General features: G+C 34.9%; 1 protein-coding gene across 2 annotated transcripts in view; it reads left to right on the top strand.

Moving 5' to 3' along the window:
- The window catches only part of Tbc1d23 (TBC1 domain family member 23), a 66,547-nt gene that overhangs the window by 19,996 nt on the left and 32,622 nt on the right, over nt 1–13,929 (top strand). For both annotated transcript variants that reach the window (XM_076868137.2, XM_076868136.2), the window contains exons 2-4: nt 3,514–3,625; nt 7,278–7,383; nt 8,897–9,101. In XM_076868137.2, the coding sequence (XP_076724252.1) occupies nt 3,514–3,625; nt 7,278–7,383; nt 8,897–9,101 (423 nt within the window). The remainder of the gene's footprint in view (nt 1–3,513; nt 3,626–7,277; nt 7,384–8,896; nt 9,102–13,929) is intronic.

The raw sequence follows: 13,929 nt of genomic DNA, 5'->3' as shown, positions 1-13,929 counted from the left end.
CAGTTATTGCTGAATTAAAGTATAATTAAAGTATACTGACTGATGCTTTGTGAGAAGTGAAAGTCTTCTTCCCATTTTGTTTCTCTGGGTAGTATCTTTCATGATTTTGTTTTTGTTTTGATGGATAAAAGTGAAACCTGAAGTGTATAAAATAGTATTTTCACTATTATTAAGTTTTAGCTTATATATGTCTGTGTATGCACACACACACATACACAGATATATATGAAGAGCTAAAAAATAATTTGCAGAATATTAACAGTTTATCTTACAGTTGTGGAATTACAGTTGGTTTTTATTTCATATTATATATTGAATTCTCTAGAATGATTATGATAAAAATGAGTTTTAAAAGTTGGCTATTGTTTAGTCGTAACAAGAGTAATATAACATTCATGGTTTGAAGAATTATTATGTGGTCAAGTGCTGCACTCAGTGTTTTGTGGTCAGAAATTTATTTATTTAAGCATTAACTGATCCTGTAAGATGGACAGTGTCTTGTTTTCATCTGCTGTTCAGGGAGAGTATATACAAACAAGCAATTTATGTAAATTTTGAAATTATGGGAAAAAGAAGATTTGAGAATACTATTTTCTAAAAGAAGTTTTTAGAAAATGATTTAGAAAAAGGTTCCTAGTGGGAGATTTTCTGTAACTTTTTTAGTTTTTAATTTTAGGAATACAACATGTATAATTAGTTTTGTTTGTTTGGTTTTTGGTTTGGTTTTGTTTGTTTTGGGGATTGAACCCAGAGGTGCTTCACCACTGAGCTATATATCCCAGCTTCTTTTTGTTTTTATTTTGAGACAGGTCTCACTCAGGTGAGTTTGTATCTTGCTTTATCTTTCTATGAATTATTTAACCTCATAATTTCAGCTCTTTACTACTTTTACAAACACATTCATAATGTTGAAAGTCTTAAAAGTGAACCTTTACTTTTTTCAGAAGATAGTTATTTTTTAATTTTTTAGGTTTGTCAGAAGTGTCTTTTATTACTTTCAGTGTAGCATTTTCTGGTCTCCACAGTTCTTGCTCATGGTTGTACTGTTGGAGACCAGTTTGTTTTCTTGGGGGACAACACCATAGACTCCAGTGAAAGCTGTATGAACAGAGACGAACATTTTTGTGATGTTAAAAGTAGCTTTCAGGATCAATGCATTTTGCCCCTAAATACTAGTTTTGTTGTTTGAAACAGTAAGAGATTTGCCAGAGTACTTAAAAAAGAAAATGAGCCCCGCTTGGTGCTAAACAACTCAGGGAGAACCTGTTGCTAAATAAAATTCAAAATAGGTCTGGGAATGTGCAGTGATTGAGTGCCCCAAGTTCAATCCCCAGTAAACCCCCCTCTCCCCCACCAGAAGAAGGTTTTTGTACTGAAAAATGGAAACATTCTAGTTCATTTATTTGGTAAAAGAATTTCATTTCATTAAGTAGTATTTTCAGTTCCTCATTTAATTACACATTTGACCATTTAAATAAATGGTATTTGTTCACCAAAGATGCCATTAAGTTTTTCTTTCAAAGTTATACTGTCCTTCAGGTTTTTTATTTTTTCCAGTATCAAATATTGAACCCAGGGATACTTTACCACTGAGCTAATTCTCAGTGCATCCCTCCAACCCCCACCACCCTGCGTTTTTTTCTATTTTGAGACAAGTTCTCACTAAGTTATTCAGGCATACTTTTGATCCTTTTTTCTCAACCTGCTGAGTCTCTGAATTGCAGGCATATGCTACTACACCTGGCTTGTCTAAATAAGCTATCTTGTACATTTGGGTTAACAAACCCCAGAATTTATAAACCAACCATAGGCCTGCACTTTTAACAGTAGACTTAAAATCTCTTTCCCTCCCTTTTCCTTCCAATATTTTGGTGACCATAATTACCAAAATGTTTCTTATGTCATTACTAGTTACCTTGTTCATATGAACTTGTAGTAACTTTGTTAAAGAAACTTTCACATTCCATCAGTGGTTTTCTGTCAATTATGATCCTAAGTCATAACATTTTCATTTAACTCCTTGAGAGAATAACACTTTATAAGTTTAAACTCTTAAATTTATGTTCTTAGAATATAAACTAATATTCTTAGAATCTTATCAATAGGTGAGGTTTATATTATTGAGAGAATGAGCAATGGGAGTGATTTGTTTGTTTGTTTGTTTTTTTAACCACAAAAATGAGACAGAATCCTGATTTTCTGATCCCAGTGGTATGATCTGCCTTTTAGGCTGCTTCACAGAGTGATAGAAATCATCTGGATGAGTTTTGAAATTTTAAAAAATTTGTACAGATTTTTAACATATAATGTATAATAAACAATGTAAATAATGACTGAAACCTCAGCTTTTGAAAATGCCTAGGGAATTAATTTCATTGGTTATTTTCTAGCTAAAAAATAATAATTCATACCTTGAAGCTTTTTAAATTATCTTAACCATGTAGAAGTGGAAATAAAATTGATTTCATAGTTTCTCCTTAAGTGTAGTAGACTGAACATAATCACTTGATGTTTGCTTCATAATTTACATGATAATACAGTTCTGTTGTTTTGCTTTAATGTATATCACTAAAGCCCATTTTGTTCCTCTGATATTTATTGAGTACTTATCATAGGTCAGGCACTGTTCAAGTAATGACATCAATATAGTTACGTACTAAATAGTCTCAGATTGCAGTGTTTTTAATTCTTGACAGATTTTGTTTTCTCCTTACCACTATTTAGCATAATGTTAAGAACATGAATTCAGGAACCTGATCATTAAAATCTAGATCTTGGCTCTACTACTAATTAGACATGTAACTATAATACTTTAAACACTTGAAAGAATAGTGATTTTTTTATATCATAGGATGATTACTTCATTTTTCTTATAAATGTATATAAGCCTTCTTTGCCTCAAATTTTGCATTTGTAACTGGGGCCAATGATGTATCTCCTAACTCTTCATAGTGAAGATTAAAAAAGGATACATAGGGCTGAGGTTATAGCTCAGTGGTAGAGCACTTGCCTAGCATGTGTGAGGCACTGGGTTCAATTCTCGGCACCACATAAAAATAAATTTATAAAATAAAGGTATTTTGTCCAGCCACTAAAAATATATATATTAAAAAAAGGGACACATATAAAATGTTTAGAGCCATCCCTGGCACATTGTGAAATCTATCAAGCAGTAATCATTACTACTACCATTATTTTTGGTAATAGTAGACATTACTGTGTTTCTACAATGCTGTGAGTCTGCTTGCACCATCTTCAGTTTAAAATTTTCTCATCTAGTAACACAGATAACTAAACTTACTAAAACAAAGTGCAAAATAAAAGCAGATTGACTATATAAAATCTGAAATTCATCTTCAAGAAAACAGAATGTGTGAATGCTGTGTATGCCTTGATATTACAGTTTGGCTGCTGAGAATATTGTTTTCTTTAACAGGCTATGTTTGTAAATGAATATTGAAAAAGAAAAATATGAATTAAAATTTATCTTAATAAATAGGACTTGTTTTTTAGGGAACGGGATCTTGAAGAAGCTCTGGAAGCAGGAGGCTGTGATCTTGAAACTTTGAGAAATATAATTCAGGGGAGACCACTGCCTGCTGAACTAAGGGCCAAAGTCTGGAAGGTAACTAGAAACTAAAATGTATAAAATGTAATTACTTTTATATATATATTTGCATTGTTGTTGATCAAACCCAGGACCTCATGGAAAATGTTCTAGCCCTGAGCTATGTTCCTAGCTCTTACAAATAATATTTAAAAAAAATTATTTTCAAGCCAGGCATGGTGGCACATTCCTATAATCCCAGGCTGTGGCAGGAGGATTACAAGTTTTTGAGGTTAGCCTTGGTAACCTTGTGAGACCCTGACTAAAGAAATAGAAGAAGAGAAAAGGTACTGGAAATGTAGATCGGTTGTAGGGTATCCCTGAATGCAATCCCCAGTACTACCACAACAATAGCAACAACAAAAATTATTTTTTTTTCTGATTTTTAAAAATTAATTAATTAATTTTAATTAGGTATATATGACAGCAGAATGCATTTTGATTCATTGTACACAAGAAAAAATATCTTCTTTTGAAAAAAATAAAATCTCTCTGAAAAGGCTTTGTTTTATGAGCAGGCTGTAGTTAAAATGGGGTTTCGATAATGTTTGCTTTTTTTAAAAAAATAATAGTGATTTAGGTTTTAGAAGGTATTTTTTTAATCACTAGGAATAGTGTATATGAAGACATTAAATGGGAAGATACAACTGATGAATAATATAGGAAATATGACGCATAAATGGAATGATCCAAACTGTGTTTTTTAAGAAAGGGAATATGCCTCTGATTGTTGAGTTATGGATTTTTCTTTGCTTTTCAACTGATAATTTCTGAATTATTTCAGTTTTTGAATTAATTATTTGTTATATGTTTGTGGAAATAGTCTCAATCAGCTTTTTTGCCACTGTGCCCAAAAGACCTGAGAAGAACAGTTCTAGAGGAGGAAAAGTTGGTCACTCACCTTTTTAGAGGTCTCAGTCCATAGACAGTCCATTCCATTGCTTTGTGCCTTAGGTAAGGCAGAACATCATGGTTGAGGGCTGTGGAGGAGGAAGGCAGCTGGGAACATGGTACCAAGAAGCAAAGAGAGAGAGAGGGAGAGAGAGAGAGACATTCCCCTTACCATAGACAAAATGTATACCCTAAAGGCATGCTCACAGTGACTCACCTATTCCAGCCACACCCTGACTGCCTGCAGTTATCACTCAGTTAACCTCTATCAGGGGATTAATGCATGGATTATGTCAAGACTTATAAACCAGTCATTTCACCTCTAACTTTCTTGTGTTCTCTCATACATGAGCTTTGGGAGGACACCTAATATCCGAACCATAACAATAAGAACTAAAGATAAAATATAAATCATCCTTTGGGCTGAGGCTATGGCTCCGCAGTAGTGCCCTTGCCTGGCATGTGTGAGGCACAGGGTTTGATTCTCAGCACTGCATATAAATAAATAAATCAAAAACTAAAAAAAAAAAAAAAAAGCAAAACCTAAAAAACAAATCATCTTTTACCTACTTCTTACAGGTAAAACCCATAATAATATCTAAGTTTATACCTTTATCTTTTTTTCTCCTGTGAACATATATACTTAAACAGAAATGGAATTTTAACTTTACAAAAAGCATTTTTTTGAGTGTGTATTTTTTAGTCGTCAATGGACCTTTATTTGTTTATATGCGGTGCTGAGAATCGAACCCAGTGTCTCACACATGCTAGGCAAGCGCTCTACCACTGAGCCACAACTTCAGCCCCCTGAATGTTTTATTATAGAAATTTAGACACATTCAAAAGTATGGAGACTTGTATAATGAACCCCTATGTACCCATAACCCAACTTTCACTGTTACAAATATTTGACCTGTCTTGTTTGATTAGTACCTCCATTCTTTCCTCCCCATCCCATCCACTGGATCGTTTTTTCTCATGTTTTTTTATTGTTGCAGTATAACTATACATATTCATACATGCATGTGATATAACAATATAATTTCGTCAATATTGTTCCCCATAATTTCCCTTTTCTTGACACACCACCCTCCCCATGATCCCTTTTTCTCTACTAATCTCCCTTTGATTTTCATGAAAGATCCCCCAACTTTTTTTTTTTCCTTTTTACTCTCTACCTTCCACATATGAGAGAAAACAGGACCCTTGACTGTCTAAGTTTTGTTTAACATAATGCTCTCAGATTCCATCCATTTTCCTGGAAATGACATAATTTCCTCTTTATGACTGAATACTTCATTATGTATATATACCATATTTTTTGATCCATTCATTCATTGAAGGAATGATCTAGGCAGGTTCCATGATTTGGCTATTGTGAATTGTACTGCTATAATCATGGGTATACAGGTATTACTATAGTATGGTGATTTTAATTCTTTAGGACAAATATTGAGGAGTGGTATAACTGGGTCATATGGTGGTTCCATTCCTGGTGGGGTTTTTTTTTTTTTTTTTTTGGTACTGGGGAGTAAACTCAGGAGCACTTTGCCACTGAGCCATATCCCCAGCCCTATTTTCTATTTTATTTAGAGAAAGGGTCTCATTGAGTTGCTTAGCGCCTCGTCTTTGCTGAGGTTGGCTTTGAACTTGGGATCTTCCTGCCTCAGCCTCCTGAGCCGCTGGGATTACAGGTGTGCACCACTGCTCCTGGCCATTCCTGGTGTTTTGAGGAACTTCCTACTGAATTATTTTAAAACATGCCGCAGTCTGGCTGGGCACAAAATCACGAGCCACTCACAGCTTTGTAGATTCAAACAGCAATTCTTTATTCCCGAACTCACACCGGCCCTCTACAAACACGTTCTGGGGAAATCCACGTTCTCTGGGAAAATCCCAAATACTCTCTCAATCCCGGTAGAACTCAACCGGAACTCCAGGAGCGGGCATGCCTGATGTAGCAGGATACGCCCTATTCCCAGCAGGGTGCACCTTAAACCTGGAACCACCCTAAACCCAAGGAGAGCCCTAAACCCTGATCCGCCCTAAACCCGGATCCGCCCTGGTCCTTGAGCAAGGTCACCTTACATGCAATGTCACTGCAAAATGTCCAAGGCAAGTCCATTTCCACGAGTCCTTCCTCTAAGCAACATGGGGTACGCTGACAAGGAAATTGTCATACCTACTTGGCTAATGGCTCTCAGCAAAAACAAATCCTTATTAGCAACTAAATGCTTTTAATATGAAAGTATGAACCCTGGGGTGCTTAACCACTGAGCCACATCCCCAGCCCTTTTTAATATTTTATTTAGAGACAGAGTCTTGCTAAGGTGCTCAGGGCCTCACTAAGTTGCTGAGGCTGACTTTGAACTTGTGTTCCTCCTGCATCAGTCTCCCAAGCTGCTGGGATTATAGGTTTGTGCTGTTATGCCCTGCTGTTCTGTATAATTTTTATTGTGTATTGCACAGGTGTACTTTTTCTTCGCCAATATTACATTCTGGTTTTTACATTTTAAAAAAGTGACATAGATGATTGTTTAAAATTGTCACATATGTAAATATTTATTGTGTGTAATTCGTTCTATTTACTGACTGAACATGAAGAGTAAAATCTAAAGCAGGAGGATTTCAAGTAATTGTTGGTTTGTTGTGATGTGACTGCGGGTTCAGAAACTTTATTTTTCAATCTTTGTTATTATTTCTAAATTCAGGACTTATGATTGGAGCATGTTTTCATAACATATGAAGCTAGTTGTTGATTTTTAAAATCTTTTTCCAGATTGCTTTGAATGTTGCAGGAAAAGGTGATAGTTTGGCATCATGGGATGGTATTTTAGACCTTCCAGAACAGAACACTATTCATAAAGATTGCTTAGAGTTTATTGGTAAGTTTAAGATTATTTTCAATTAGCGAATTTTTTATCTTGTTATAATATGGGATATGTTATATGTTTAAAGGTCTTATGAATAGTTTTAGATTTTTTAAATTCTTATGAAATATTATTTAATAATTTTAAGAAAAAGAGCCTACTTTCTGCTGTTTCTTTACATTGTTTGTTCTATTTTTCATATACACTTATGTTGCAGTTTTGAACTTGGTTTTGTATAATTAAAGATCTGTATGATTGTATACAGTCCAAAGGGACTATGTTCTAAAAGTTTATCTATAAATCATAGATCATGATCTGCTGTACAAAAACTGTTATAAATCATGGGTGAATAAGTTTTCAGTCCTGTTTAATAAACAATATAGATTGGTAATTTAGTTTATACTTCTCTTTTCTAATTCATCTAGAATCTTTCATTCCTCTTTCCATCATATTTTAGTTTACTTATTGGTTAAATAGGCTTCTGTGTTCTAACTATACAGAAATGTCATTGGTGGTATGAGCAAAAGAAAGGGAATTTGGAACTATGATATGAGGGCAGCACATGATGTATCACATTTTAATGAGATGATTTTGATTTTATTGATTCTGTTATAGATTTGTTCATATTTAGTTTGAAATAGTATTTGTGCTTCTCCTGTGTGGGAGCTGTCAATAAAAGGAATTTATAGACAGTTTTATATTTATACATGTTGAGAGTATAAACCTACAAAACAGGCAAAAAGAAAGGGAATTTGGTGGTGGATAATGAATCCCTTTCACTCCTCTTGCCAAAATTATAGTGGCAGCTGCTGATTGTGGGTTAGATGACAATTGGTTGTCTCGGAGACACTTTTTTGCCTTCCAGCAACATGAGTTATTCATATTTTTGCCTATCACTCTGCTTCAGATTAGCCATTCTTTTTTTTTTTTTGGTACTGGAGATTGAACCCACAGGCACTTAACCACTGAACCACATTTGCGCCCTTTTTAAAAAATACATTTTATTTAGGGACGGAGTCTTCCTGAGTTGCTTAGGGTCTCGCTCAGTTGCTGAGGCTGGCTTTGAACTTTCAATCCTCCTGCCTCAGCCTTCCGAGCTCCGAGGATTATAGGGGTGCACCACCATGCGTGGCTGAGATTGGCTGTTCTTATAAATATAGGTCAAGTATTAGTAAGTACTGATGTCTAGTAAATTATATTCAGAAGTCTTCTTTTCCCTAGATAAGAAAACACAAACGTGAAACTGATTGTTTGTCTTAGTTTTTTTTTCTTTGAACAACTATCTTGCTTTAAGTTTAAAAGAAGATTATAAGAGCTTTGCCTGTTTTTTTCCCTGCTTGGAGTTTCGATCCATGAACCAATGGTTATTAAGTAAATATGAGGAACAGTACTCTCCTATAATTTTACTTTGCCTTTGTCGTGCTCTAAATTGCCTCACATGATACTGTGCATTTGTGAACAAATGGAATACTAGCCGCTGAGCCTCCAACAGGTCCTTGGTAACTTTATTTTGACACTTATTTTCTAGACCAGCTTTCAGTGCCAGAGGAAAAGGCAGCACAGTTACTTCTGGATATTGAATCTGTAATTACCTTTTATTGTAAATCACGGAATATTAAATATAGCACATCCCTTAGCTGGATACATCTACTGAAACCATTGGTGCATCTTCAACTGCCACGGAGCGATTTATACAACTGCTTTTATGCTATCATGAATAAGTACATCCCCAGGTAAAATATGATTTATGGTTTTAAAAGTCAGTAAAGATCTAGTTAGCTATGAACTAAAGATGTTGGATTTACTTTGATAAAGATTCAAGTAATTTTTAAGATTGAACTGTAATTGTTAATTTTACTTATTTTTGTCATTATAACCATTTTTGAAAGGATTCTTTATTTAAGAATTTACACTTCTAAGGTTTATATCTGTAGTCTAACTCTTTAAGTTTATTTGATGTTATGTCTGTTTTAATTACTTCACTTCAGAAATAAAAATAACAGTGTGTCTAAGATAAAAACAGTATTTTTGGAATGTGCCTTATGAGGTGCTAGGATTACAGTTAGAATTACAGTCCTATATCCTATGAATTATAGTCCTAGAAACAGACATTGAAAAAGTAAATTGGAATGTGCTGAGTGCTGGGAAGTTGAAATAGAGAATGCTATGGGAATATATAGTGGGGGTAACTTAACTCACTTTGGTGGTCAGGGCTGGTTTCCCTGGACTTGTGATATTGAGACCAAACAAATGTGTAGGTTGTTGTGGTGGGAGTCGTGGTAGTAGGGCATTGAAGGAGTCAAAAAGAATAGTTTCCAGTAATGTGGATCAGATAGTCTGAATTATAGAGCAAAAAGAAACTTTATATGTACTCCAGACCAGTGCCTTGGCTACATGACCTTGGAAGCACATTAGAATAATGGTGGTAATTATAAAAATTCTATTGCCTATTTGCATACCTAATTAATTAAATTAAAATTTCTTGGTGATGGGACTCAAACATCATTGTTTGTTTAGGCTTCCCAGTTAATTCTAGTGTATTGCCAAGGTGGAGTGCTGTTCTGATCCTGGATAGGTAACTGACTACCATTATTTGTTATCTTCTGTGTGTTAGCACGCTATTCTAGGAGTATCTTACATTTTTTTTCCTGATTTAAACAGTGGCTGTTTAAGGTGAGTATCTGATTTACAATATAGAAACTGAAGCAAAGAGATTTAATTTCTTTTTCAGGATTATACTTCTGATATATGGCAGAGTCAAGATTTGAATCCAAGTTTGAAAGAACACCCTTTTCTTCACTGGTGTGGTTTTCCACCTTGGTTGTGTATTAAAATCAACTGAAGAACTTTTTCTTATTTTGAATAACAACTTTATATCATTCACATACTATAAAATTCACCTTCTAATCTGTATAGTTTACTGTCTTTTAGTATAATCACAGAGTTCTGCAGTTGTAACTGGTTAATTTTGGAACTTTTTCATCACCCAGAAACAAACCCCATTCCCATTTAGTAGTCAGCTCTCAATTCCCACATAATACGCCTAGTACTAGGCAGTCACTAATCTGTGTTTTGTTTCTGTCAATCTGCCTGTTGTGAGCATTTCATATAAATGCCACCACACAATATGTCTGCTTCCACTTATCATGTTTTCAAGATTCATCCATATTTTGTAGTATATATCACACTTCTAAGAAATTTCTTTATTTGTTCTAATTAGATATACATGACAGTAGAATGCATTTGACAAATCATACATAAATGGAGTATAACTTATTCTTCTGATTGTACATGATGTAGAGTTACACAGGTTGTTTAATCATACATACACATAGGGTAATGATGTCCAATCTACTATCATTCCCACCCTCCTACACCTTCCCTCTTTTTTTTTTTTTTTAAAGAGAGAGAGAATTTAATATTTATTTTTAATTTTCGGCTGACACAACATCTTTATTTGTATGTGGTGCTGAGGATCGAACCCCGCACCGCGCGCATGCCAGGCGAGCGCACTACCACTTAAGCCACATCCCCAGCCCCCGCCTTCCCTCTTTATACCACTCTTTCATCTCTTTTTTTCTGCTTTCAAATAATATTTCATGTACACGTATAACACATTTACCATTCATCAATTGATGGACATTTGTGTTATTTTTACTTTTTGTTACTATGGTGCTATGAACATTTGTGTACAAGTTTTTCTGTGGCCATATTTATTTTTATTTCTTTGGGATATGTGCCTAGAAGTAGAATTGCTGGATTATATAACTAAGTGTTTTTGTTTTGTGGTGCTGAGGATTGAACTCAGGGCCTTGAACATGCTAGACAAGTGCTCTATCACTGAGCTACATACCCAGTCCCTCATTATGGTATTTTACTTGAATTTCCTTGATGGTCAATGATGTTGGGCCTTTTTTTCATGTGTTCATTGGCAATTTCTTTATTTTCTTTGGAGAAATGTCTAACCAAAGAACAACTCTGTAGAACAGAAACATGCCTATTCAGTCAAAGTTCCTGTAGTTTCAAATCAAAGTGGATTAGGAAGAGCCTATGTATAGGTTATATTTTAAAAGCTCCTCTAGTGATTATGATACATACCATAGTGGAGAACCTCTGTGCTACCTTGAAGCTATACTACTTTATGTAAGGAAGACAGAACTAAAGATGCCAAAAGTCAAGGCCAAGATCATGGCAGAGCTAAAACTGGGATTCCTTTATAGGACTTACTCTGTCATACTAGGTCTCTCAACTGCATATATTTTAGTACTTCTCATGGACATCTTTTGGTGTAACTGAGCTAGAAATAATAAAGGACATGATGTCCCAGCTTTGTCTCTAGAGTGGTGATGTTAGTGGTGGTAGGAATAAGGTAAGAGGGGCTTTTACATTGAACTGTGTTGAGACTGTCTTATCAAGTTCCTCTGGTTTCTTTTTCTTTTTTTTTAAGAGAGAGAGAGAATTTTAATATTTATTTTTTAGTTTTCGGCGGACACAACATCTTTGTTTGTATGTGGTGCTGAGAATTGAACCCGGGCTGCATGCATGCCAGGCGAGCGCGCTACCACTTAAGCCACATCCCCAGCCCCCTCCGGTTTCTTTTTCTATGAGTTCACTGTAACACAGCACTCCAGCCATTGTCAACCTTAAGGTCCCTGGAAAGAACAATGAACCCCATAGGACTCTGCCAGAAGAACTCTATTGTAGCATATTCCTTTACTGTAGATTCAGATGTAAGATGGGTAGAAATCTATGAAACACGGTGCCTTGTGGTAGAGAGTGCCTTGCAGTATACAGCCTTTAAGTGAATAGATGCTGTTAATAATGGCACACTCCCAGAGACCCACTTTTTCAGAAGATGAGATCATGAGCTCTGCATTTGTTGCTTTAGTTTATGCTCCTTTCTGTTTGTTATACCTTAGCAGTCTGTTGCTTTGTATTTATATGGTAAGGATAATGTTCATACTAAGGAAGGACATACCAATATGAATCCAGTTCTGTCTCTGGACAAATGAATTGCCAACCTAGAGCTTTCTCTGTAAAACCTATGTACTGTCTGCAGTATCAAAAAGTTGTATGTTGAGGGCTGGGGTTGTGGCTCAGTGGTAGAGAGCTTGCCTAATATTCATGAGGCACTGGGTTTAATCTTCAGCACCACATAAAAATAAAACAAAGATATTGTGTCCACCTAAAATTAAAAAATAAATATTAAAAAAAAGTTGTATGTTGAGAGTCATGCCAGAATCTGGTGGTAACCTCAGATCTTAGATTTGTACAAATTATTTTTTTATTCCCCCTTGTAGAATTTTTAATTTTTAAGATTATTTTATTTTCATAGTGTTGAGGATTGAACACAGTGCCTTGCATGCCAGGCAAGAACGCTATCCCTTGAATTGTATTTTAAAATATTCTCTATTAATACTATAATGTTGAAACTGAATTAATTTAATTAATATTTTTAGAAGAGGCCTTTTAACCTTGTTTCATTTTCTTTACAGTTTGCTTTTTTAGAGACTGTTCCCCTGCAAAAATATCACATGTTGATATGTCATATATAGGGAAGGGGACAGAATGACGTAATAATTTAATGCACAGTTTCTCTGTGTATAAGTCTTAAAGTCTTAGCTCTGTCACTTCTTAGCCATGTGGTCTGTTACTTGACCTTTTCTTTTTTTTTGGTGATGCTGGGATTGAACCTAGGGCTTTGGGCTAAGAGGCAAGCACTCTACCAACTGAGCTATATCCCCAGCCCTTTTACTTGCCTTCTTAAATCTCAGTATTCTCATCTGTAAAATGGATATAGATTTCATAGATTTGTTTGTGAATATAAAATGAAATAACTTTGTAATATGCTTACTACAGTGTTTGGAATAAGACAGTGCTTCAATAAATACTGATTTTTTATTATGATGATCCATATTTTAAATTATTTAAACATTTTTGTTGTTTCATTAGATAACATTCTTGCTTCATTCCCTTGTGACTAGTCAGATAGCATGTGGTGCAAAAACTGAATGAAGTAAAGCTTATAATTTGTGGCAGAGGAATTGGTGAAGCCTACTGGTTCAAATGAAGATTAAATTAATTATATATGGTTCATATAATACCACACTTTAACCAGTAAGATTGTGTGGAAATAAATGTATCTGCAGTGCTTTTTGTTTTTAACCTTAGTTTTAAAAAGTACTACTCTCCTGTATTTAGTAAGATCATATTACCAGAAAAGCAAAGCAATCTTTCAAGGTACACTTTTTCCATAGAGTAACTCAGTTAGGTTTTTTTTTTTTTTTTATTGTTACTGGGAATTGAACCACCCAGGGGCACTTAACCACTGAGCCACATCCCCAGCCTTAGTGACAGGGTCTTGCTGAGTTGCTTAGGACCTCTCTGAGTTGCTAAGGCTGGCTTTGCACTTTGGATCTTCCTGCCCAAGCCTCCTGAGTCACTGGGATTACAAGCATGTGCCATCATGCCCTGTTTAGTTAAATTTTGAGGTATTAAAAACTTAAATGCTAGAGTGAAGGAATGTAAAGATAGTGTCTAATAAATCTAGACAGAAATGTG

Source organism: Callospermophilus lateralis, chromosome 10 (assembly GCF_048772815.1).
Source record: "Callospermophilus lateralis isolate mCalLat2 chromosome 10, mCalLat2.hap1, whole genome shotgun sequence".
NCBI classification, from domain to species: domain Eukaryota; kingdom Metazoa; phylum Chordata; class Mammalia; order Rodentia; family Sciuridae; genus Callospermophilus; species Callospermophilus lateralis.
Note: the sequence above shows the minus strand (reverse complement) of the source record. Positions and strands in the feature narration are given on the sequence as shown.